This window comes from Falco rusticolus, chromosome 3, assembly GCF_015220075.1.
Source record: "Falco rusticolus isolate bFalRus1 chromosome 3, bFalRus1.pri, whole genome shotgun sequence".
Classification (NCBI taxonomy): Eukaryota; Metazoa; Chordata; class Aves; order Falconiformes; family Falconidae; genus Falco; species Falco rusticolus.
In genome coordinates, this window is record NC_051189.1 from 41,134,110 (window position 1) to 41,157,619 (window position 23,510).

At 41.7% G+C, this 23,510-nt stretch overlaps 1 protein-coding gene across 1 annotated transcript in view; it reads left to right on the forward strand.

Annotated features, from left to right (window-relative positions):
• SLCO5A1 (solute carrier organic anion transporter family member 5A1) overlaps positions 1-23,317 on the forward strand; it is a 79,822-nt gene extending 56,505 nt beyond the window's left edge. The window contains exons 8-11 of the mRNA XM_037379121.1: positions 9,495-9,654; positions 13,549-13,790; positions 16,833-16,897; positions 18,117-23,317. Coding sequence (XP_037235018.1) covers positions 9,495-9,654; positions 13,549-13,790; positions 16,833-16,897; positions 18,117-18,562 — 913 coding nt within the window. The 3' untranslated portion in view covers positions 18,563-23,317. The remainder of the gene's footprint in view (positions 1-9,494; positions 9,655-13,548; positions 13,791-16,832; positions 16,898-18,116) is intronic.
• The last annotated feature ends 193 nt before the right edge of the window (positions 23,318-23,510 follow it).

Genomic DNA, 23,510 nt, shown 5'->3' on the forward strand with positions numbered 1-23,510 from the left:
ACCTGTGCCAATGCTCAGTCACCCTTGCAGTGAAAAAGTGTTTCCTGATGTTCAGAAGGAACCTCCTCTGTTTCAGTTTGTGCCCCTTGCCTCTGGTTCTGTCACTGGGCACAACTGGAAAGAGCCTGGCTCCATCCTCTTTGCACTTCCCTTCAGGTATTTGTATATATTACTAAGATCTACCTGAGCCTTCTCCAAGCTGGACAGTCCCAGCTCTGTCAGCCTTTCCTCAAAGGAGAGATGCTCCAGTCTGTTCAGCCCCTTACTGGCCCTTTGCTGGAGTCTGTGCAGTATGTCCATGTCTCTCTTTAACTGGGGAGCCCAGAAGTAGATGCTGCACTGCAGATGTGGCCTCACCAGTGCTGAATAAAGGGGAAATAGCAGAGATCAGCTGCTTCTGTTGTTTGCAGACCTGTCTCTTCCATGTTTTCTGTTATATTCATAGTGACAGATTCCTGGATTAATCAGTTCCATCTCTTGCATTTCTGGTATGTAATAAATCAAGACAGAACCTTTTTGGTCGTTTTCTGTTGGTTTTGGTGCAATTAAGGTTTAGTTAAAGCATGCAATTGACTTACTGAGGCACTTCACATAAAAAAAAAATAAATTCTGTTCTTCCTCCTGTACCACCAGTTTGGGTTTCTGTTATTCTTGTATCTTTTTCAGTCCAATCAGCCAGTTAGATCCCTTAACTTGAAATCAGTGACTAATTGGATCAGAACAATAATAACAAAGAAGGAATCCAGCTAACACAGTGAGAGGGACCCTTGTTTGACAGCTACACAAAAATTGCATCATAGCTGCAATTCCAGCTGCTTGCCAACAAGGAGACTGCAGATCTCTGCCATCCAGAATGTCCTTCAATTCCAAACCAAAAATACTGCTATCCAATTAAGATAATCCTTTTCATCATATAGCCTGATATTAAGATTATAGAAATTATGTGGAGAGAGGTTATCTCCCTTTTTATTTCTTTGGTCCTGTAGTTCACAACTGTGATCTAAATAAATATGAATAAAACCATGTGCAAGCCAATTCTTTGTTCAGACGTTACCAAAATACAGTCAGGCCCTGTTGTTGTTTTGTTTTTTTTAAAAACTGCATTTCATTTAGATTGTAGCCTCATGGGAATAGGGCCCACCTTTTTTTCCCCAATATGTGTGCACTGACTGCCAGCACAATGAGGTTTCAGTCCAAAGCTGGGTATCTGAAATAACAGGTCACAGCTCTAAAATCTCCAGGCAATAAATCTTGCCTTATACTTTCCCTTTTTTTACTTTCCCCCTCTACCGCAAGCCTCCTACGGAGTAGTACTTGGAGAGAAGAGCAGGATTTAGAAAAAAAGATGGTTAGGAGCTAGAGTCCATTTATAGTTAAGTCACATCTAATAAAGGTGTCCTCTTTATTAGATTACTAGCATCATGTCATGGAGACACAGAACAGTCTCCCCAAGAAGTGAACAAGTGCAGCTTGTCAGATGGGACTCTGTTTTTTTGCCCCAGCACTCATGCTTAGCAAACTTGTGGTTGAATCTTATTAATGGAAGGAGCAGTGTCATTGTTTGTGACTGAAAGAATAGTTCAGGAAACACTGTCGTTTGAGGCTGGTTTCTGTAGTGTGCTCTTGGATGATGGGTATCGTCGGCAGCTGAGTTGCAGCAGTGCTGCATGTGGACAGCATCTGCACCTGCTGAAACAAGCTGTGCAGCTGTTTCTCGGATATCCTGTGTGTCTGCAGCCATGGGGGCATTGAAACTGAGCTGCTTTCCCCACAGGCCAGCTCATGTGTAGGACTTAGCTTTGGTGCAGTTTCCATAGGAGCGTGTTCTTTCTGACCGATGCAGGTAAATCTACTGCATTGTGCAGTAATTCAGGGATCAGTGCTCTGTTTTCCTTTGTGGAGAGTAGGCAGCCTCCCAGTATCAGAAGGCAGGATTAGTAGAGTACTTTGGTTCAGCTTACTGATGGAAAAATACATACCTTCAAGCAAGAATGATCCCCTTCTGAGGGAAGTGTTCACAGAAATCTGTTGTAATATGTGCTATATGGTAGATCATTATGTGATGAAAATGGGGTTACACAGATATGCGTCAGTAGAGATTTCAGGTCCCCAGCATCTGAATTCCCTATCCTTTGTTAGTTTCCTGTCATTGAAAGAGGAGTGAACAATGAGTGAAGGTAATAAAGATGAAAACATGAATCTTACCAACTGCCTGATAATGAGCTTTGAAACAGTTAATAGATGATTTTGTGTATCACGTGTTCATGAAAGGATGAGAAAAACATCTCTTTGTGTACAAGGCATTTGCTGTAAAGAATAAAAAAAAAATCCCCCAAATAAACCTTACAGTGGTTTGCTGAGGTACAAAAGGTGATAAAAGCTGGAGAGACACAGCTTGCAGAAGTTATTAATTTAAGTATATTTACTTTGCATATGTGTAAACTTAAGTATTCTTCCGGGGCAAACAAAAAAATGCCACTGAGATTAAATTATCACAGTGGTCTCGGTTGAGTTTCCAGTTTCATGCTTCTCATTTCTTGCCTGCCTGATTTCATCCACCTTTATTTTTAAGCTGATTTCCTAACTTCTGTATGATGGCAATGCTCAGCAATGCAGCTGAGGCATGTTAGCTATGTAAGTGGAGCAAGGCGGCGGGGGGCTCTCCTGCCTGTGGAACAACATGACCCACCTGCTGCTGAGAAGGGTTTTAGGTGTTGGAGGGGTAAGAGGTTCAGAAGAATGTGTTTCACATGGTGGGAGAAGCTGAAGAGGGGAACCCAAGCTGTGCCTTTCCCAACAGCCTGGGTTGTCCCTGGACCTGTCCATGTGCAGGGTGATAGAGCCCTGCTGGCAGCTGGGACGTGGGCATGAGGGTCTCCCAGGCAGGTTGAGTCATCTCCCTCCTTAGCCCAGGTATTCAGGCATCTGGGACATCCAGCTCAGCAGGCTGCCTAGGAGTTTGTGGAACTCCAAAAATGCTGCCTGTTGGTGTGAAAAACTTCTGTCACTGTGCTGCTGAAATCAGTATTTTCCTGAGGAATGTTTTGGTGATTTGGTGTTTTCCAGCTGGAAGAGGTTCTGTTGGTAAGTTACTGGAAAAGTCTGTCTGTTGCTGTATGATGTATTGTGCATATTGCTTTCTGGAATCCAGTGTGATATAATAAGACAAGTTTCAGCTGATAGCTGAGAAGGTGACAGAACCAGTATCAGTACTGGATATTTAATTTCCTGCTCAAGCTGCAACTTGTTTCTAAAACTGTGCCTTGTTTGTTTATGGCACAAGAAAGAAAACACTCAGAAAGGCTTTGCTTAATATCCAACTAGACCATAAAAGTGTAAAGTGGCTCCAAGAGCTAAATTTGTGAACTTGATTTGTGTGATCAGTAGAAAGTCAATAAATATTTAAGAGGTACTTAGTAACATTTGATCAGCTGCAAAAGTGCCCAGCTGGAAAGACAAGCATAATCAGCAAAAGGAAATGGTGGTGTATAAATACTTTAAAAATGAGTCAAGTGGAAGCCACTAAGCAGCAGTCATACTGCTTAGGGTCACCGATGACAGGAGATGAGGTGACAGACGACACAGGTGAACAGTCACTGTGTGTAGAGTGGCTCCCCAGCTGAGTCTCTGATCTAGTCGGGTGTAGAAGATGGGAGCAGAAGAACATCCTTTGTGGTCCATGCGTAGCTGGGATGCAGCCTGATGCTAGTGTTACCTTCACAGTGGTCCTGCCCACACAATACGACGTGAAGACAAGGAAACAGCAGCACTCCTGGGGCTCTGCAGGCATAGCAGCTGTGAGCATGTGTACAGGATCTTGAGGGTGCAGCCGCAAAGCCAGTCAAGGTTCCTGTTCAGCTCCTGCCTGGCTGAGGAGGTGCAAAAAATTCCCTGGGTATCTATTGATCTGCTTACGCCAGAGAATTCTTGAGGTAGTTTTAAACAGCAGTGGCCCCTTTTGAGCAATTGAGAAATACCAAGAGCAGGGCAAACAAGGGCAGCACCGTTTATTCATATTATGCTGGGGGTGCCCAGTGCGGAGAGGTTGTGCATACCGACATAATTCCCAAGCAAGGTTTTTGCTTATGGTGTACGTGCAATATTCATGCCCCAACAGAGCTCAGTACTTAGCTCTGTCTGGTTTTGCAGATTCTGCAAGGGTCTAAGGGCATTTTCTCAGAAGGTTAGGTCTTCTGTGCTGGACTGCCCACAGGACCAAGGCAGAAATATGGATGGTGCCTGCAGCTCCACTTACCACTCAGGTGTGAGAGTCAAGGGCACAGTCTTGTCCTGGCGTGGGGTATTTTCATGTGTATATACTAGTCTAGGTAAAGGCCTTCAAACTTTGCTCCTGCAACCTCTTCTCTTTATCCTATTCAGCCTTGCAGGGATTGCTTCAGTATTCTTGGAGCTGGGTTTTCATATCTAATCAGTGGATCACTGGATAAACATGCAACAAAGGACACTTTTTGCTTCCATTTGCAAAAAAAACTGTCAGCTAGTTTGAAAGTATCGGGCAGGAAGAGCTGGGACAGCTTTGTGTCATGGAGCCAGGCAGATCCAGCCTCTTGGGAGAGAATCCAGAAGCGGTGCCCCTCTGCTGACTGAGGCCAGAGTGATTGAGCCATCAGCGGCAGCTCTTGCAGTTCGGGAAACACCGGTGAAAAGTGGCACATGGAGTATTGAAGTAATCTTTTAAACTAAGCTAATAACCCGCCAAAGGTTTCTGGTATCACGGCAATAAAAATCCACAAGAAAAGAATTATCCAAAACTGCCATTCTAAAGCACCACCTTTCTTCAGTGTTCAGCCACCAGGAGCTCTAGCTATCAAAAACTTGTGCATTGCAGTCCCTAATATTCGGGTCTGCACGGCCCTGTCTTCTGACCTAAATAAACTAGTTCTCTACTGTTGTGACCCCTGTCCAGAAGGTAGAGTGCATTGACAGAAAGACTTTGGGACATGTTTGGAACATATGAATTCTTCCCCAAACCCAGATTAAGCATATTTTGTACTCTTCAGTCTCAAAGATTAGAATAGCTACCTATTCTCAAGGACTACTGAAGTGAAATAAGCTGTTGTTTATGTTTTGGCCAGAGTTCTCCAAGTGACCAAGCATAGACTCTTGTGTGGTTTTAAGGAGCCAGATAGGTGCAGGTGTTTAAGCTGCTGTGTCTGAAAGATGGGAAGGAAGCATTTGAAATATGTCCAAATCCATGAGGGATGTAAGAGTAAGCAAGAGAGGAACTTCATAACCTGCTGAAAGGAGATTTCCCTTGGAAGAAATGGCTTCGATCCTGGTCTCTGCTCCAGGTTTTGCTTGTAGATATGGCAGTAAAGAGTGATTGGTGAGGAGGCGTGGACAGTATTGAGATCATGTTCAGCTTCAGCAGGAAGGGTGGAAAGAGACACCATTCTGGAGCTTGCTGATGAGAACACCATCAAGGAGATGTAGGCTTGTATGGCTTCAGGTTGAGGAGGACATGGAAGCCCAGTGTTCCCACCTTAGGCAACTTCAGAGTGGATGAAGAGGAGGTTCCTCCTCCACTTCAGAAGAGTTCTGTTCTAAATCCATGAAGTGTGGTTTGTTTGGAGAATGCTATCAGCACAGAGGGGCAGCTTTTTGCTCACTGAGCTGTCTCTAGCGGTATTTCTGTACAGTGTCAGGGCGCAGAGTGTGTCCCCCCGCACTTCTATGAGCATGGTCACCTGAGTTAGGGAGTTAGCTGGCTGAGTCCCAGGGTCAGCTCTGTCACTCCTGAGGGCTGCTGTGAAGAAAGCTGGAGGTGAGGGCCTGCCCCTCCTTTCCCTTGGACTTGCTGTATGATCACTGGACTGAGCTTGGCTGTGATTCTTGTCTCTAGACCCAATTCTGATCTGGTCTGCCATCACTCTCAGCTCCCATCTCCCTTCCCTGGCCAGAGTGCCAGTCAGAAAGCTGTTGGAGGGAGGTTCAGGGCACCTTCTGAATTTTTGAGATCTTCAGAAGTGCCACCAGTCTTGATTCCTTACAGAACCTGCCTTTCAGATTTTGAGACAGGGAAGGACTAAATCTTTGAGGCTTAGGTATTGCAAATTACAGCCCATAAATAAGTGGTTTGAAATTGACTATCATCTGAAAAACTTGTGCATTGCGATAGCGAATATGCAGTCCCTAATATTCAGGTACTTTGAGACACAAAATAACACTTGCAAAGCCTAGAGTGCAGCGATGACAAAGTAATATAAAAAAATGGGGGTTTTCCTAAGTACAGAAGAAGCTTCAGGTGAAAATGTTAATATCAGCTACTTTTCAGTTTTCAGTGGCTTGGAATTGCCTTATGCAGTGAAGAAGGAGCGTGGCTTCAGAATGCAGGAACTGTAATTTCTTTAGACAGAAAGGTATTTGGGAAGTAAGAGCTAGGGTCTCTAGCTTCAGCCAACCCTATTGCTTGGAAATAGATTGGTATGAATAAGGTCATTCAGGTAACTTTTCCATTGCCTTAATGTATTCATGTTGCTGGCAGTGGTTTCAAACCCAGATGAAATTCCAAATGAGATGCAGAAAATTGAACCCGCAGTAAACCACACCGCAGACTCTTGCTTTTCCACTTACTAAATTAATTTAGCAACCTGAAACAAGACAGAGAGCATGGCAAGTGTAGTAAAAATAGGTATAAACATAACATAGATAATTTAAAAGTTCATGCTTGTTACAATTTCGCTGCATAATGACAGCAGAAAATAACTTACATTTCCAGGTGTGTCTGCATATATATGCAAGCAGAACAGTTATTTTCTTTTTGGTACCTGAGCTAGCATGTTCAGTAATAGCATGGATAAAAAGTAATACTTTATGCCTATGCTTCAGGTACCTTCCAGCATAATGCCTTCAAGTAATATTAGATGTGATTAGATTAGTTAATATTGGATGTGGTTTATTTAATTGCAACTACAAGATTTCACTAGACCTTGCAAATATCTTCATGTGAGCCACAGGAACCCCTTAATTTTATTTTTTCAGGAACCTTCATGTGTTCAGAATTACAAGCAAAGTACTAGAAGTGGGAGCTGTCAAATAAAGCTACAAAGAACCAGGTTCAAAACAAACAACAGCTCTTGTAACAGGCCGCGGACTGTCAAAAAATCCTCTCTGTTGGATATTGTAGATGCTAAAAATTTACTGTCAGTGGGAGAAATGCAGGGGGAAAATGGGGTTTATTAACTAGAAAAACAACATCAGACTTAGAAAATATTTTGGGCTGAGGCTCATAAGAGGCTGGCAAGAATACTCTTCTGGGGGAAGTTTGCTGCCCTCTTCTTGCTGTTTCCTAGTTGTCTTCTTATGGCTACTGTTTGAGACAGCATACTGGTGAAGAGACAGGCGTGGGCTCAACAGCCATTTTCATGTGTCTGAATGTTTCACAGAAAATGTGACTGTGTTTCAATTAGTCTTTAGCCAGCCAAGGGAAAAAAAAGCAATGCTACAAACTCATCTGAGCAATCCCAGTGACTGAAAAGGCGAAAGTAGTATAGTAGCTCTTTATAAACTAGTCTGAGATTTTCAAGAAAATATGCCTATTGAAAGTAAATGCCTTTTCAAAACCAGTTATTTGTCAGAAAAATATGCTATGGTTATTAACTACTTCTCATTAATGAGAAGCTTCTAGATAACAGAGAGTGGACACCTTACAGCCTCTGATTATTTAGCTATGTACACTGGCTCCACTTATGCCAGTCTTTTTTAATCTGGGAACAAACTAGTATCCATTTTTCTTAAACTCTTCATTTTTAACCTCTCTTTGTTCCTCTATCATCAGAATTTGTATATACAGTTATGTAGGGTTTTTTACTATTCTTTTCTTTCAGTGAGGTTGCCTTTGTGCCTGCTAATGCTCGTACTCCTTTGTTTTGTACTCAAGCCCTTTGTACTCAACCCTACCAGGACTGTTAAAAGTACTTGTTACTTGGACTTTCCTTCAGCGCAGGGAGTAGCTGGGTGTCTCCTTCATGGTTTGTGCCCAAAACTGGCATTTTAAGTGACCTGAGAGTTGTTTTGGGCAGGGCTGAACGTGTTCGGTACAATAAGAGAGGAGCTGGTTATTTGGTGACTGTGTAACTTACTCAACTTGGAGTCAAAACTGTGCCAGTGACAGCCAGTGGTCAGTTGTAACCAGAGTGATTTCTTTCTGCTGGTAGCAAAAAGTACCATTTGCTCAGCGGGTGTATTTTTTCCCTGTCATCTTCTGATGAGAGTGTGTGACCTTAGAGATATGCAGCTGCGATTACTAAGGCCTTTGTAATTTCTGGATTGAGCTGAAATGGTACAACTGACGTGGAAAGCAGAGCCCAGTGGGATTATATGTTTATAAAACCTCAGTTCCAGCCGTGAATTGCACACTGGCACCTAGTGGTTTGTACTGGCTGCCCCTTGGCAGCTCAGGATATCAGATATTTGTTCTGTCTTAGGAGTCTGTCTTGCTTTGGGACTCCCAGCACCCAGGGCACTGTCATTTGGGGGGACCAAACTGCTTCTGAATAACCTGCTTTCTCCAGAGGGGCCCAGACATGTGCCACGCAGAGTGTGAGTTGGAGGAGACGGTGCATCAGGAGAGACCTGTAGCTGTCTCAGTGCAGTGCTTGATTCAGGCTTTGTTACATGAGCCACGAGCTAGATGGGTGCTGTGAGCTACTGCCCTGGTTGGGATCCCTTAACACGTTCATCCCATGGTGAAGGTGTGCACAGGCTGTCACGGTGCTTGCCAGTGAAGGGTTGATGCAGTTCCCAGCTGTGGCAGTTGAGATCGGTTTGACCACCTGTTTGGAGCGGCAGTGTGACAGTGAAGAGCCTGCTTTCTGGTGTGTGTGTCCGTCCTTCAGCTTTGAAGTTCCCTTTACTTTCCTTGTGAGCATACTGCCAAACCCTTCTGGGGAGGACCTAGAAAGTTGGGCTTTGGCAAGATCTTGGGGAATGGTTCAGGGAGCGAGCAGTGGTTCTTCTACAGGCAATTTAGTGAAAGCACAACACTCCTTCGGATCTAGAGAGGCTCCTGTAGATTTCACATATACATATAAATAATAAAAGCATTACATTTCTAACGTAGTTGTATGTAGGCAGAGATGCCTGTTAGTTCACATAATGCTTACATCTTGTCACTGAGCTTTTCTCTAGTAATCAACAGGTGCTGCAGCTTAGGACAGGCATATAAAATAGTGGTGTCTTAACTGTTAAAGGAAAAAAAAAACAAAATGGGAAAAAATGCAGCTATTACCTAGGCAAATAAGATACAAGTTTTAAACTTTGGTATTATTTTGTATTGTGTTTTTGGCTGATGGCAGGGGTGGCTTGGGTGTTCTTTTATATTGCTTAAATCAACGTACATAAGCTAGAGTTAATGCAGATTTTCTCTGATAATAAACTCTCAGTTCCAGAGTTAACGAGCGGGATGTTTTCTCCCTCTGAACAGCAGGATATCTATGCTTGCTCTACTAGCATGTTCTTTTTCTTTTCTTCAGTCCCACTCTTGCCATGGCCCACAGGAATCTGACTGGGAGCTGTAATGTTAACTGTGGATGTAAGATTCATGAGTACGAGCCTGTCTGTGGATCAGATGGAATAACATATTTTAATCCTTGCCTAGCTGGCTGCATCAATGGTGGAAACCATAGCACAGGGGTAAGTGCTTCACCCACCCACCCACATCCAACCTGCGAGTGCCCCCTGGGACTGATGCAGGTCGGAGACTGCTCTGTTTCTAGCACAAGTATGCCCCCTCTGATCTTCGGAGAAGTCGCTCTGCAGCTGACTCGTCCATGAGCGTTTCCGTGTTCTGCAAGGCTGGTAATGCCGCTGTTGCATGGTCCCTCCCCCCTTCCTTTCAGTTATGTACAAACCTGAGGCACAACTTCATTTGTACCAAGGTAATCCTCCAGCTGAGTGAGTGTGAAGTGCCACAGGGTAGGGAGGGCTGGTGGTTCCAGTACAGACTCTGAAGTCTCCGGTGTCAGTGGCCTGCATGTCTGCCGTTCCTGCAGGGCTCACAGAGGGGACCCTGAGTCAGAGTCATCTATTTCAGCTTGCTGCTAACATAGGCAGCCACGTCATACTGTCTTTCTGCAAGTTCAGCAGTGTTACTCTTAAAAGAAGCCTGGAGGGGGTTTTTTGGGCTCCCTCTCTGAATGGAAGGGAGAACTTAGCTCTTCAGGTAGTTGAAAGTGTTTTAAACTCCTGTTTAATTTTAGTTGTGGCCTGTTTAGAGCCACTGGTGTTTGTCTCAGCCTCACCATTTTGCATAAGTAGCAGCTGCGCTTGCACCAATGTATTGACAGGTCTTTTGTTTGCGTGGCTAGGTAAAGACTGCCCATGTATTCTGCTCTTGTGAAATAGTTTGGCCATTCTCACAGCCTTTCTCTAAACCTCTTCCAGGCTAAATGAAGTGATTGTTACTGAACTCAAGTAACCAAAACTTAAAGGATGTTAATAATCCACTTCCTTTCTTGGAAATATATTGCCTGTAACAGCGCAGTCTTCCAGTTATACTGGACTGGGGAAGAGCATTCTGCTGGTAAAATGACACCACGGAAATTTGGCAGTTTCCAGGACTGGGCACAAGCAAACAGATGAAAAGTAGAATCTGACCTAAATTTCAACAGAGCATTATGGTTGTGCTTGTTTCATACAAAACGCAAACTCTTAAGTTCTTCTGTTAAAGAACTATCCTTTAAAAAAGGATAATTAAGAAAGACAGGAAGTAACATAAGCATTCATTTTCTCAGAACTTGATTGTGCTTTCCTGAAAGCTTATTTGATGTATCAGTCTGCTGGTTTGCAGTCCTGAGCCAGCCTGTGAAGCAGGAAGGTGTTAGGTCCAGTGCTGTGCTTTCTCAAGTTGACTGGATAATGGTCTGAAAACGCAGGTCCATACGTAGATGCCACAGATTATTTCCTTTATAGTTTCTTCCTTTCTTTTTTTTTAAGGAGTATCTTGCTTGTTTTTAGTAGAAAATTGCTTTGGCCCAATTGGAAAAGCCAGTGATGAAAGTGTGTGGTTAACTTTCGGTGTCTATATAAATCTTAGTTGTGCTTTGCTGATTTGAGACATAGGTTTGATCTTTGCTACATTTCACCTGATATCAATTCAGCATATTAATTCATTACTAGGGAGGTACTTTGGGAGTATATGCTTTTCACTACAGATTTTGAAACATACTATCTCCTCTTATGATTTAAGAAAAGATCCTTCATAGCTTGAAGTTTTAAGTCTGTAGCTAGTGGTGAATAGAATAGGGCTGACGTTGGTAGGAAAATGTGTTACTTCATTAAATAATGCTTTATGTAGGGTTATTTAAAACAACAGATGTAAGCTTGTGCCACTGTATAACACGCAAAATATTGGTAATGTATAACATTTGGATTTAAGTTTATAACATACAGTGTTTTCAAAGTTAACCATTTAAAAATTGGAAGTAGGAGAAAGGATGCCAGTGTACATTTCATACCTGTTTTACATATATATTCCTATACTCTAGCACAGGGGTCCTCAAACTTTTTAACCCGGGGGCCGGCGCGCGGATGCAGTGGCAGGCAGTCATCTGCGGCTGCTTGGTTTCCTCCCCCAACCCCTGGTGGTGGGGGGGTGTGGGGGGGTCTGTAAATACCGGGGGCCGGATTGAGGACCCTGGGGGGCCGTATCTGGCCCGCGGGCCGTAGTTTGAGGACCCCTGCTCTAGCATTTCTGTTACATCTGTCTCATTTACTACGCAGACCTGGTTTCTCTGGTGATGAACCAAGACTGTGTAGTAAAGAGGACTATTTTTTGTAGGATACCTGTTTGACATTTGCATTTGGAAGCAATAAGGAGATTACAGTGAGGGGCTGCTGGAAGAGAGCAGATACTCATGGTATTAGAGAGCGGAGTGCTGCCTTGGGAAGCTGGATTGTCATTGCCTTCGTTCTCCAGTCGTGTTGGGCAAGTCACTTAAACAAAGCTTCTCCCAGATGGTCATTAATTTGGTATTCTTCATATTCTGGATGATGGACATAAGCAATAACCAGAAGTGCCATTTGTAGAAGCACTGGGTGCCTACTTCTGTATCTGAAGGCTCGAAAAGTTACATTTAGAATATATTAAGCTGTAGATAATGGAAAATACTGTGGAAAAAAAAGGATTCCAAATTATCCACCCACATTTCTGAAACTTTTGATCTGTTTCAGTTACTTAGATACAAAATTGAGATAACATCAGTGCCTCATCTCATAACTGGTTTAAAGATAAAATTTTCCTTTTAGAAAGAGTTAAGCTATAACGGTGAGTGTGATAGAAAAATCCATGTGAAATATGAGTCATTTTGTCTTTGTAGTGGAATATGTTTAGTGTGAGGAAAAAAATGCCTGGAGCCACATTTTGAAAATGGGAGGTAACATACTGGATAAATTGATGTATTAATAAGATGTTCGGTTAAATCCCATGGGAAAAAAATATGAGGCTACATCATAGCACGAACACATACAAACATACGTTAAAATTGACAAGCAACCATAATTTGGATATTTCCTGATGTCCAGGTGCTTAAATTTGCAACCTTAAGATGGTCTTCTAATGTAGCTTCCGTGCATGTGTGGTCCTAGGTTTTATGGATGCAAACACTGAGATGAAAAACTCCTTCCTGTAACATGACATGGGTCCTGACCTGTTTCTTCTTCAGCACTGGAGTATTTTGATCTGCTGCACACCCTTTTGCCATTAGATTAGTGGAAAACAATAGTAGAATAGGTGTGACAGGAGGCTATATCTGATCTAGCTCTTCCTCACCTTGCTCAAGTCACGGTCCCCTTTCCCTGTGAAATGCCACTTCTTTGTTAGTCTGTTCATCTTAATTTCAGCCTCTTTGTCAGTTCAGGAATCCCTCATGTCCTTCAGTCTCACTGTTTAAGTCTCTGCTTTTCTCTTATTCTTTGAATTTGCTCCTGTCCATATCCCGTCCTCACCCACACCTGCATCTAGCTGGAAGGTCCTGGGCTCCAAGCGTGAAGTGCAGCTTGTTGGTCTTTAGCCGAACCTGGGTAGACTTCGACTGAGATGGCAGAAGACGTGTCCTGAATATGAAAAGTCAACAGCCTGCTAAATTCCAGAATATGGCATTGTCGGTGCTACTTTAAGAGTGTTTCCTCACAGTTCTTTAAGTACAATAGAAACAAATCTTTTTCTTTTGAATTGTTTTGGCAGAATTTTCTGAAAATATTCCAAAACTTTTTTTAAACTCAGCCTAAATAAAGCAATGGAAAGGCAATCTTGTCTTGGAGAATCCTGGCCAGCTTTAAAAATGGTGTGGTAACTTGGCTTATACTTGGGGTAATCATGGAATCATAGAATGGTTTGGGTTGGAAGGGACCTTAAAGACCCTGTCGTTCCAACCCCCCTGCCATGGGCAGGGACACCTTCCACTAGACCAGATTGCTCAGAAGATTCCCAGCTGGGAAGTGCCATGGGACAGTTGTACCATGTCTCTGCACAATTTCTTTCTGGTGTGGGATTTTCATGTGGAAATTTCCTTTTTTCACTCTCCTCAGGTAAGAAATTACACAGAATGTGCCTGTGTCCAGAGTCGTCAGGTGATCACTCCGCCGACGGTGGGCCAGCGCAGTCAGCTCCGGCTGGTTATTGTCAAAACCTACCTGAATGAGAATGGCTATGCCGTTTCTGGGAAGTGTGATCGAACCTGCAACACGCTTATCCCCTTCCTGATATTTCTTTTCATTGTTACCCTTATAACAGCGTGTGCCCAGCCGTCAGCAATCATAGTGACACTCAGGTGAGAAGTCAGTTGTGGTTTTTCAGGTATTTTTGCTGTGCCTGCTATCACCGCTGCCTGCGTCAGAAAGGCTGGGGCAATGCAGCCAAACTCCTTCAAGCTTATGTATCCTTAAAATGTGAATAGAACAGGGCTGACATGGATAGTGTGGAACTTGCTTGTATTTAGAATATGTAACATGATAATCCACTTTAGGAAACACAAAGTGTCCAGCAAATTCCAGGTGCTACAAAGAGAGAACAAGTAAAAGCATCATGTAAGAAAATGATTATGCCTGAAAAAATTCTCAGCCTTCTTATTCAAATGAAAATGAAAAAAATGTTAGTATTTATTATTATCCTTTTCTCCTTCTTAAAGGTGTTAATTCCTGCCACATGCCTGTTATTGAATCTTCCCTTTTTTTCTTCACAAGAATTTTGAACTTGAACTGTAGTAGTGTTGTTGACACTGTGGTCATTTAAGGATAGAGAACACCACAGTCTTTGTAGGGAAAGGTACTGTCATTTATTTGCCCATTTAAAATGAAATCGTTCAGGTTTTTGGATTGGCTTTTCCCATCTCTGCCATCTGGTCTGATAAATATTCTCACTCTCTATAACATATTTATCCATTTAAAATACATCTTCTATAAGTGAGCTTCAGTCTGATTTTTAAAGAAAAGTGAGCTGATAAAATAGAATATGGTCTACTGCTAAACTAAGTTTGTATTTATATAATGTATGTTGCTGTTCTTAAAAGAGGAGGAGGAAGAATCAGAGGAAAATGAGATAATTACTAGGATTTCCAAAGCACACCTATGGGTATTGGTTCTACTGGTAACAGAAGGACAAAGAGAATGGTTTAACGATGTCAGTTTGGTTTGGAATCTGAAGCTGAATAGCTCTCAGAGTTCAAGAAGTAACTTTCTTTTGGACAAAGATGAGCTGGAAGCTAGAAAAATAGAATAGAATAGAATAGTTCACTTGGAAGGGACCTACAATGATTGTCTAGTCCAACTGCCTGACCACTTCAGGGCTGACCAAAAATGAAAGCCTGTTATTAAGGGCATTGTGCAAACACTGACAGATGTGTGGCACCAGCCAGCTCTCTAGGAAACCTGTTCCAGTGTTTGAGAAGCTCTTCAGAAGCACACCCAAAGTGATCTAGATGCAAATGGACATTCAGTCCCTGGGACCAGGTTAGAGCTGATCTGAAGTAAATCCCTCCAAAACCTGAAATGCTTGTGGTATAGATGTCAGGTTCTCAGCATGAGCTGTTTAGCTGTGTAAATCTGCTTCTCTTGAGTGGTGTTAATTGCTAACATAGACACACCTTTTGACCTGTTTTTGTCAGGTCAATCTCTCTTCAAATTGAGCTTTTTTAAACGAGTCCCAGGCCTTTTCTTTCTGTGAAGATTGTCCTCTTAACCAAGTGGGATTCTCTTCTGGTAGTGTTGGCTTTGTACCTTCACTCGGATGTTCTGAGACTACTATTGTTCTGCTGCTGCTCACAATTTTCCCCCTATAAAAATAATAATGACAAATCTTTGTAATAGGTCACAGAGCCTTAGAAAACACAAGACAGATCAGGAGTTGGCTTTGCTATCCTTAGGCTTGGCTGTGAGCAGAGCTCTGAAACCCTCTGGCAGGCATCTGTGTCTCATCTCCAGCAAGGACGAGCACACTCTTGCTGTCGTTTTTTTCAGCTCAGGTGGCTGAGGTTTACGCAGGAGCCTGCTGCTGACACGTGGAGGACTGTGCTGTGTCATGTGGTGGAATTTGTCTTCCAGTTTGCTTTTCAAAAAATCTACAAAATGAAGGCAAGGATCACTGTTAGTACTGTGAAGCCAAGCACTGGGGAGTGGGCACATCAGTATTCCAGTTGCTCATGCAGCCTTAGCTCCACTACTGTGTGCACGTCACCTTTATAATTCAGAAACTTCTGACCTTATTCATTCTGTCTCCAGGTTTTCCATGTGTTCAATAACAGTAATAAAAAAACCCCCAACATTGGCATTGCACTGCAATTACACAAAGGTAAACTACAGTCAATGATCATTAATATTGCAGTGAGCCCACAACAGTGAAGTGCGTAAGGGTCATCTCCAGCAGGATTTTGTCATGTTCAGTAAAAAAAAAGGATGGCCCACGCACATGAACAGTGACACCCGCTGTCCCAAACCACGTATTGTGCACAGTGCATCAGTCTGAGATGGGTGGCCCAAGCTGGTTCTTCGATGTCTTAATTTCTGAGTGAGTGCTTGACTTCAAAACCTTGATTTTACAGCCGCACCCCTTTGACTGCAGCCTTTTTGTGCATCTTAATCTTATATTTCAATGTCATTAGAAGCTGCCTATCTTAATTTCAGACCTTTTAGTTAAGATTTAAAGGATATTTTTTAAATCAGAAGAAAATTTGTGGTTTACTAAAATTGTATTTGGATTGTGGAATATCATTGCTTTGTATTTAGTCTTTTGAAAGCTTAAGCTTAACGTTTTCCTTTGAAACCAATGGAAGAAATCCTCTATTACCCGTATTGAAAAGGACTGGCATTTAAAGAGACTGTTAAGATGTTTCTACTGATATTTTTCCTAAAGTAGCTCCGAAGTGCTTATGTTATGCAGAGATCTGTTAAATTCAGAAGCTGAGTCCAGCTTTCAGCAACTTTTCTTTTTTTCTCCATAAATTCTGGTTTATCTGAAAAAGATTAAGAAAATAAAGCAAAACATTAGATGAAATAATAGGAAACTATCATGAGAAGCCATCATCATTTTGGCTGGATTCTCTAAATTTCCTTAATGAGTTTGGATCAAATTCTTCAGGCCTTACACAGGTAAAGAAAGGTTAAAAGGTGTGACTGAGATTTTGATTAAACAGGGACAGAAGGGGCTGGCTATGTTTTTTCCTAGCAATAAAAGTTAATGATACTAGAATCTAAATGGAAGAAATTTAGACAAAGATTTTTTGTAGCTCAGAAGAAAGCCAGGAGGTAGAGCCAGAGCGTACCACAATGATTGTCTGTTGTGACTGTTTCTTCAGAGGAGTTTTCTCTTTGCCTGCTAGGTCTGTGGAAGATGGGGAGCGGCCCTTTGCACTAGGAATGCAGTTTGTTTTATTACGAACTCTCGGTAAGTCTTACTGTTACTCAGCATTTCCATAAAGGCTCAGCATGTTCAGCTTAAATGTACCATGAAAGTACTACAATTCCATAAATCTGCAATTAATTGCCTGACTACTTGTATGAGGAACCTAAAACTAATATCTTCTGAAAACATTGTCTCTGAGAATGGATTTTTTTTTTGTTACTGACTTTCTATAACAACATTTTTGTCCCAGAAAGAGGTATTTGTACAGTTTCAAATTTAGTTTGAAAATTAATAGTTACTAAATATTATTTTATAAGGTTTTTTCTTTTTTAGAAAACAGATTTTTGTTGCTTTAAGCAGTAACAACAGCTTTTTGCATTTTTGAAATAGAAGCATTGTTACTTAATGTCTAATTTCAAATGTTTCAAAGCAAAAAGGGTACATGGTAAAAGTCTTTATTCCACAAAGCAGTTTCTTTCAAGCTCTTGAACTTCCAAAATCCTGCCTAAAAGAACACACCAGGTGTTCAGCTACTACGAAACATAGGAGTACAGCAAGCAAGGGCTATTCTAAGAGAGGAAGAGAAGCCACTATTGCTGCATCTGTAAATTTGCTTTGAGGAAGGATGTTTCTGACTTGTCTTAAAGGTATGATGTTACTGGAGAAAGCAGGAGCATTCAATGGGCTGGCTGCATTTTTAGCAGCCTTAGAAGTTAAACTCTGTTTCTGAGGAAGATCTATTCAAAAGAAAAGTTACAATTTTAGTGATCTCACTGCTTCCATCCATCTCCAGTAAGAGAAACATTGGAGCTTTTTCTCCGTAATCTAAACAGCAACCCTTGCCCTTTCCCAGCTCATGGGCAGTGAATGATCAGCAAGTAAGGCTCTGGAGATAATGTATTTTGTTTCTCTCCCATATTTTATTTCCTGAGAGCAACACTGAATTTTCTTTTGGGGGACGCATAGTTCTAGAAGAGCTGTCTGGGAATGGTAAATTGAAGTGATTACCTGTTGTAAGGTGCTGCTGCATTGTATTTGCTTGAATTCTTTCTCATTTGTGGTATGTTTTGTGTGGGGGATAAGTAGTGTTGGTGGGAAGATCGACTGACCAGTTTTCCATGTTTGACATTTCATGTGAGAACAGTGATATAGAAATCTCAAAAATTCTCAACCTACACTGTTTGGCTAAGGCATATAGTTTCTTTAGAAGTTTTCCACTATATGCTAACACATATTATTTCTGTTGCTATTTTTATTTCAGCTTACATTCCCACTCCAATTTATTTTGGAGCTGTTATTGACACCACGTGCATGCTTTGGCAACAGGATTGCGGCGTACAAGGATCTTGTTGGGAATACGATGTCACCTCGTTTCGTTTTGTCTACTTTGGGTTAGCAGCTGCTCTCAAGTTCGTGGGATTCTTCTTTATTTTCCTGGCCTGGTATTCCATTAAGTGTAAAGAAGAGCAACTGCAGAGACGGAGATGGAGGGCTTCGCCGGTGAACACTGTGAGTGAGATGGTTGGCCAAGCTGGACCCCAACAAAACTATGCACGGACTAGATCCTGCCCTACTTTCAGTTCCCGAGGAGACATCAGTGTGGCACAAGGAATGAACTGCATAGCACAGACATACCCTGGCCCTTTTTCAGAAGCAATAAATTCTTCAAATGAAAATGTGTTGGAAGAAGTCACTGCTGAGATATAGACCCCTGGCTTGGTAATGTAATATTTAGTTTTGTTGGTTGACCTAATTATGGCGCCTTGTAAAACACCTGTGCCTTCTATTTTTAATCTAAATGTAACATGTGATAAAACCAACAAAGCTTAATGCAAACAACCACAGTATGTTCCTGAGGGCTGGATACCTCAAACCAACCCAAATTCTTCTTTCTCCTCTCCCAACAATGAAGTTTTAAAAATTGTGTTTGTAATTATTTCAGATGTGTCCATTAAACGTCCATGCTCTGATCTAATATCAATGTAAGGGTGAGGTATTATGAACAGCAGAAGAGTGACAAAAACTCGTATCGTTGATGTCTAGATGTCACAAAAATGCTTAAATGTATTGTCAACTTCATATCTGCAAATCGTATTTTTAAGAGATGAGTAATTACTGTGAGTTCTGCTACAAAGCACAACCAAACTTGTTTAAACTATGCAACTTATTTGGATAATTGTTTGTGCAGCAAACAATTAAAATTTTAAAGGTTTAAAGTTTGCTTTTAAAGACATTACTTCAACTGAATTTGAAAGGGGCTATTTTCAGACTTAAGCATTAATTTAAAAAAAGAACATAAGGTTTAAAGTACTGTTAATAACATGTTAAGCCATACAAAAGTTATGCATCAGGTAACATTTGCAAATGTTGAGTTGTAATATCTTTATCCTGTCAAAATGTGCATTAATTTTCATTTGATGGGATATAGTCATTCCTCACAAAGTCTAGGAAAGTATAATGCTTGGAGTAAAAAACTTCAGTATTAATGTATAATAACATATAAGGTGTAGGAATCATACATACGTACCAGAGCAGATACGTTCATATTTCTGTAATGTTGTTTGGGTAGCTGTTACTAGCGCCAAATCTGTACTTTTCCTGAAGAAGAAAATGACCAGTTATAGCTTGATAGGAAGAGCTTGGCTGTCCTTCAGAAATGTGTGCCAGTCTACTTCAGCTTCAGTGAAAAAATCTCAAGGGAGAGCTAATGGCCTCCTTTTCTTTCTGAGTGGCCGCCTGGGACTTGGTGGGCCCATTGCAGCCAGCAGCGTGTGGGGCTGGGGCTGGGGCCATGCACTGCATGGTGCAGGAGTGAGCAGAGAGACCCTTCAAGTGGGCTGCAAGCAGCCCGCCCACCATGTGGCCTGCTACAAGGCTCTCCGCTCCACTCCTGGCACTGCTGGGATGCTGCGCTCCCTGCCGCTGAGGACAGCTGGGGAGGGCACGCTGGCTGCTCCCTCTCATTTCTGCTCCGCTTCTGCCCCTCCTGCGGCCCAGTGCTGGGCAGTATGGAGGGACATGCCTGGAGGTCCTGGTTGTATGAATTGTCTCACACGTGGCCACCTTTCCTTTTCTCAGCTTCTATGAAAGCTTCTATGAAGGCAAAGGGCAAGTTGTCTCTCCTTTGCCCTTCCAGGGAAAGAGCTAAGAATAGAAATTGCCTGCAAGCGTGGACCCACAGGACATGATGTGGCCTTTGCTTATTCCAAATTACCGTAGTGTGTTTTCTCCCCAGGAGATGCTGAGACTTTCTAATCAAATGTACTTGGCATTTCATTTCTTGCTCTGAAGGCTTTGTAGTGCCATGCTTATGATGTACTGATGTCTCAAAGGGCAGAGAATGATTTCAGGTGGACGCTAGGAAGTCAAAGCTGTATTTTTGCCCTGCAGGGAAAGTCTTAGAAGTTTAGGAAATTAAAAGCACTCTTAAAAGAGGACTCAGTGATAGTCAGGTTTGGATTTTGCCACGTAGAGAGCTTGCATGAAAATAAATAGGAAAGAGCAGAATGTCTACATATTTTTGAACAGAATTATTCCTGGTTTAGTTTTAATTTATAATTGTAAGTTGATCACACATATGGAACCAAGTCCTTGAAATTAAAGGCAGTACTCTCCTTAGCATCCATTGAGTTGCCCTGGGAAGAGTAGATTTCCCTCTCCTCCTTTGTCAGCTGCCTTTCTTTGTTTCCTGGCTCCTCTTGACCAGCACGTGGGACTACCCACGGGGCTGTTCCCTTGCTTGAAGTGGTGGCTGCTTGTTTCAGAATGTCTCAGTCCATTTTTGTGGCTTGTAACAATTCCTGCTGTCTGGCTGCAAACTCAGATGCTTCTAGTCCCAATTACAACATAGAGTAATATTGTTTTAATTACCTCCTGATATTCTGTACATATTAGTAGCTTTTTGGGGTCAAGCCTGAGAATATTTTTTTCTCTTATGCAGTCACCAGATACAACACGTCCTCAGTCAGCATCTGCCACGTAAGGTGTTAGCTTCTACACTTTTTATCCTGAGAAATGAATTTCCTTGGCTCAAAGGTATTTGGTATATTTTTTTTTTTTGCTATAGAAGATCAGAATAGATGGTAGAAAAGTTTCCTTTTGCTCCAGTCTCAAATGCCTCTTGCACCAGGGATTTCCTGCTATGGCAGAAATTAAGGCAAAGTAGCAGGACAAAATGTAATTGTAGCCTATCACCCATCCATTTTACTCACTAGCCCATTTAAATTGTCATGGGGTGAGAGGAAGAGTAACAATCTTTTCAAATACCTCAGAAACAGAGCATTTAGGGAATTGTAAAAGGCTGAAGATGAATCATCTATCCTGATCTATTCTATTTCATGCCTTGTGTGCTCCTGTTCCATGTGAGAAACAAGGGAGAACAGAGTAGGCTTGTAGGACTGTCAGGAGTTGACACTGATGGCAAAGAATGAGAGTGATAGAAGTGACACATCTGCAACTGCTGCTGCTTCTGAGCTGATTTCAAGGGAATTCAGAGCTTGTTAGAATGGAGACCACCCGGTTTTTAGGAAATCCTGACACTTCAGCTTCCAAAAATATTTGTTTTTTTGAAATCTTTGGGAAACTGGAATCTAGCAGGAAAGATGTTCACTTAGGAAATACTGAAAAAGCTTTGTTTACATACTTTCAATAGCCTTTTAATTTTCCTTTCAAATTTATATGCAAAGCAAAAAATAATTGATTACTTTTCAAACAATTTTGTTAGGATTTTCGGCTATAGATAATGTTGACAAGATGAATATATTTCTACAAAATCACTTAATTATATCAGCATCCTCTGAAAGAAAGAAAACCCAAACTCTGGCCAGTTTTTGATTGATTCCTAAAGGAGGTTTTATTGTGAGTAAGCTTTAACAGGCCAAACTAAGCCAATAAAGGTATGCAGGGGAAACACATCAACTTCCTGGAGAAGTCAATTTCAACACTGTCAACATTGAATGAAATATGGACTGAGACCTGCTGAACAAACACTGTTCTGAAGTTTTTATTGCTGAAGGAAGCAGACTTGCCAGAGAAATTGTGTGCATCCCTAGCAGTAGTCGTGATCGAACTCGCAAGAAGAAAAAAGGAACTTTTATCACCCAGTGAAGGTGGCCATACTGTCTTCCTGCTGTGAAATCCTCTGACCATAAAAGATAAAATTCCATTAACTAGTAATTTCTGTCACCTTCCCTCTCTACCCCAAAACACTAAAGTCCAGCGAGTACAAGAAAAGGTAAAGCAGGCATCCTGCTCGCCCACAGGCTACTATTGGTAGGAAACTCAAGTCATCTACCCGCAGCTGACAAGCCAGGGATAATACGGAGCATCAAAACCTGGCAATTAACTACAAGTCCACAAAGCGCCATCATGCCATTGCAAGGACAGACTAATTTCCTCTTACACCAGTTATTCCTGATTTAGAGTGAGGGTCATGAGGGGAGAAGTAGCTCAAACATACAGAATTGACTGAACAGGTCATTGTACCTGCTTAGCCTCCCACCCATCCTTGTTTCCTCAAAAAGGGGAACACTTCAGAAAGGGTGTAGCCATGGCCTTCGGTCCTTATGAGCGCAGCACCCTCAGGATGGTCTATAGATCTTTTGGGGGCTGGAATACATGGAGAGTGGGACTCTGTACCTCCACTTCTAGGCAAAAGCCCTGTGGTTTGGGTCCCCCTTCTTCCTCATGAGCATTCTGGATATAGTATGGTATAATTTGGAACTGGTGGCTTTTTATATACTTTCAGTACAGTGTGAACAGCTGCAAGAAACATGTTGAATATTATGGTGCCATTTATATTTAATTGGCATATATTTCATAATTTAATATTTCAGTTCTTTGACCAGCTGTTGTATCTTTAAAAGTGCATGCATTAACATGCAGTTCATCAGAACTTGCTGTTCTGTAAGTGAAGGAGAGACATACATCTACTCCTAGGTAATAGAAATCTAAGTCTGAAAGGCCCTAAATCAGTTACAAACACTTGACTGTTCTCAAAAAGATGTTTTCTGTTTTTTAAATATAGCTTATTAGTTCATAGCATTAACTATTCATTCATTATGGCTGTGATCCAGCAGAACACTTAAATATGTGGGTAAGTTTATATACTTAAATAATGCACTGAAAAATAATGCATGCATGTAAGTATTGGACTGAATCTCATCTGCATTCAAAAAGGAGTTCCTTTACCCAAAAAGTAATTTCCATGATGAGCTCTTTTCCCCATGGATTTGGTGATCACTGTAACCAGAATAGCACGAAGTAGCACTTGAGTACTCCCCTGTGGCATCCACATGTGGCTGCTTAATATATGTGACAATGGAGTACAGTGTTTATTTTCAAATAGAATCCAAAATCAAAATATTTTGTGGACATACTCAAAGATAAATTCTAGCTTTTCCTGCCATTCACTTATTTTATTAATTTCTGGCTGGGAAAAAAAAAAACCAAAACATTACATGGGGAGAGAGATTACATAAAGGCATCTTTCTGACCTTAAAGCCAATGAAATTGCTGAAGTAATGCTGTAGGTTCAGACTGTACCCTTTCACCGAATTTGGACCTAGAGGTTCAGGTGACAGATTTTCAGTATCGTGCACAAATGGAGCAGGGCACTGCCCGCTCTGTGTAACTCCAGACAGCATGACTGGGAGAC